This window comes from Vigna umbellata, chromosome 11 (assembly GCF_029865625.1).
Source record: "Vigna umbellata cultivar VRB3 chromosome 11, Vumbellata_1.0, whole genome shotgun sequence".
Lineage (NCBI taxonomy): Eukaryota > Viridiplantae > Streptophyta > Magnoliopsida > Fabales > Fabaceae > Vigna > Vigna umbellata.
Genome location: NC_142175.1, coordinates 21,020,908 through 21,023,860, shown reverse-complemented (window position 1 = coordinate 21,023,860; position 2,953 = coordinate 21,020,908). Strand labels below are relative to the sequence as shown.

Genomic DNA, 2,953 nt, shown 5'->3' with positions numbered 1-2,953 from the left:
GTCCAAGCTTATAGAGTGCGACAATGGGGAATTTTGAGTTGTGGAGAAGAAAAGAAATGGTGAAGGCAATCATAACAACTTAGATTATCATATAAGAGAAGAGATAATAGACGAAAGAAAGAAAAGATAGGGAAGTAACACTCAAAGATAACTGACAAGAATAGATTGGAACAAATTCAGTTTATAATAATACTTATTATATAATTTTCTTGATCTTATGCTTGGATGGGAATGATCAAGAGAGGTTGAGCCTTGTGCGAGATCAACCCAGATTTCTCTTGCATATCCATTTTCTCATATTTTTCTCCATCCTTGAGCTTCCAATCATAATTGCATAGAAGAGAGGCCAACACAAGGTGAATAGTTCTAAAAGCCAATGGTAACCCAGGACAGATCCTTCTTCCAGCTCCAAAAGGTATCAGCTCCATATCCTTCCCTTTAAAATCAATGTCACTTTCTAGGAATCTTTCGGGTCTAAATTCATTTGGGTTTGTCCAAATCCTTGAATCCCTTCCCATGGCCCATGTATTGATAAGAATTTGTGCACTTCTAGGCACCATGAAGCTACCTATTTCAACATCAACTTCTGGCTTGTGTGGCACTAACAATGGGCCGGGTGGATGTATACGAAAGCTTTCCTTAACCACTGCTTGCAAGTAAGGAAGCTTTGAGATATCTGATTCTTTTAGTTGTTCACCTTTGCCAAGGGTTTGAATCTCTTTTCTAACTTTCTCTAGTTTTTCTGGATTATGGAGCAACTCAGCCATCGCCCATTCTATTGAGCTTGACGTTGTGTCTATCCCAGCCACAAATAAATCCTGACATCAATACGTCAAGTCATATAGGATAAGAGATATGTAATTTACAAGATTTAAGACATTTTTTATTAACCCGCAGAGACTCTATTATATAACTTACGAATGGTTGAACTTCTCACGTTGTATAAAAATAAAAATAAGAAAAATTTATGTATATAAGTAAATTGAAATTAAATCTTGCAAGTTGAATTGAATTTAAATTTTATTTTTTAGATGGCATCAAAAATAAACCAAAACCTATATTTACTAAATTTATTATTAGTCTGGTCTATTGTATCTTTATATCGAACCATGATTAATGTGATATATATATATATATATATATATATATGTCTTAACGTGAAATTTATATATTAGAATTCTCATATTGAATAAAATTAAAAATAAGGTGAATTTATAAATTGAATTTCTAGAGTTGATTAAGGGTTAAAATTCACTTTAGTAAGATTTAAGAAATATTTTCATAATGTTAATTAGGTTGAGTTGATTGAAAATATAGCTTAATAATCTTTTATGACATTTAACTTCAAACGTACATCATGAATTTTATTAAAGCCTAAGAGTGTCAAAATAGCATTTATTGTAAAAATATACATATACTTACTACAAACAGGTGCAGAACATGGGAACGAGTCAGTTTTGAGTTGTCTTCAAGCATGAGTTCCAACACAGAATCCAACACGTCCTTGCATGCCTTGTCTTCATTTTCTAATGCCCTTAAACGCAATCTTTCTTCTATGAGTCCATCAAAAATCGCAATTAACTTTCCAAAGTAACCATTCATTCTTCTCCTAACACCCTGTGGATCAAGCATGCGAAAGATTGGAAAAAAGTCAACAACATTAGGCCTTCCAGTTTCTTCCATGATGCCCGAAATGATGTCCTTGAACTCTTGAGACTTGTCAGAAGCGTAATGAGCTAAATCCATTGAGAAGAAAGTGTTTGATATGGAATTAAGCACAGTTGTGAAGGAAGCCTCACCAATATCCAAGGCTTCACCTTTCTCACATTTTTCCTTGACATAATTCATCAACTCTTTCACCTTACTTTGGCGAATAGCTTCTGTAGAATCAAGCTGCTTAGAATAGAACACTTTGGTAACACAAGCCCTCCTAAGGATCCTCCATTCTTCTGAAGGTGGAAGCCATGCAACGGAATTTGAGTGATGGTCAAGAGCTCGAACAGCATCTGGGATTGTCCTGTTGGAAAAGATTTGATCTTTTGTTTGCAGTACTTCTCTGGCAAGATGTGGAGAGGAAATGACTATGGTGGTAATGCTACCAAGCTTGAGACTCATTATAGGACCATAAATTTGGGAAAGCTCGGCAAGTTTTATGTGTGGCAGGTTTCGAAGCTCCAAGATGTTTCCTATGATGGGAAAAGGGTAAGGCCCTGGAGGGTACTTTGAGGTTTTCATCGGTTTGAAGGTTGAGATGAGTACATGAATGGTTACACACAGTATGGTGATTAGAAGAAGAAGTGGAAGAAGGTACTCCATTGTTTTGCTTCTCTTGTGTGCACTGGAAAATGAGAGACTGATTCTTGAGACACTGAGAGTTATTCAAAGCTTAAATTCACCTAACAAAATATATACTGAAATACATGTGGAAACGTGTCCTGCTATTTGACAAAAAAAAATGATTACTGTTCAGAATTCGCTTTACTTTATCAGATTCATTTTATGCAACAATTTCGTCACTAGATCAATAAAGAGAAATGACACCGGTTAATTTCGCTTATAGGCACCGGTTCTGCAACCGAGGCATATAGAGACGAGATAAAAAGAATAAGTTTAATGCCTCGGTTGTGAACTGAGTCAAAAAGAGTTCAATTTTTGCCTCGGTCCTCTTTTGAACCGAGACCGTATCTTAGAAAATTTTAATAAAAAAAAAATCAAAAAACTGCTGAACCTGGGACCTTTTCCTCAAACCTTTAATAGTTTAGAAAATCACTCCAGGATTCAATACAGAACATCAAAGTTCAGATACATACATTACAAAGCATATAACAAAAGCCAGTGGGATGAAAGAATCAATGTTCTTCATTATAGAGCATATAACAAATGGAAAAAAAAATCAGAAAATAGAATCCGAAAATCATTACAGAGTATCAAAGTTCAGATACATCAGAACATC

At 34.9% G+C, this 2,953-nt stretch overlaps 1 protein-coding gene across 1 annotated transcript; it reads right to left on the bottom strand.

The window, feature by feature from the left end:
- Positions 1-60: 60 nt before the first annotated feature.
- Positions 61-2,357, bottom strand: LOC148191155 (cytochrome P450 76T24-like). Its single transcript, XM_088101531.1, has 2 exons — positions 1,423-2,357; positions 61-818 (listed from the first exon to the last, which is right to left on the bottom strand). Exons 1-2 carry the CDS (start codon positions 2,314-2,316, stop codon positions 216-218), a joined length of 1,497 nt encoding a protein of 498 aa, XP_087957657.1. The 5' UTR covers positions 2,317-2,357; the 3' UTR covers positions 61-215.
- Between the last annotated feature and the right edge of the window lie 596 nt (positions 2,358-2,953).

Bases quoted from the DNA above. Each gene is read 5' to 3' on its own strand.
- LOC148191155 (XM_088101531.1), bottom strand. From the start codon at position 2,316: ATGGAGTACCTTCTTCCACTTCTTCTTCTAATCACCATACTGTGTGTA. The intron at 819-1,422 runs GTAAGTATATGT...TATTGATGTCAG, and splicing joins ATGTTCTGCACCTGTTTGTA to GATTTATTTGTGGCTGGGAT.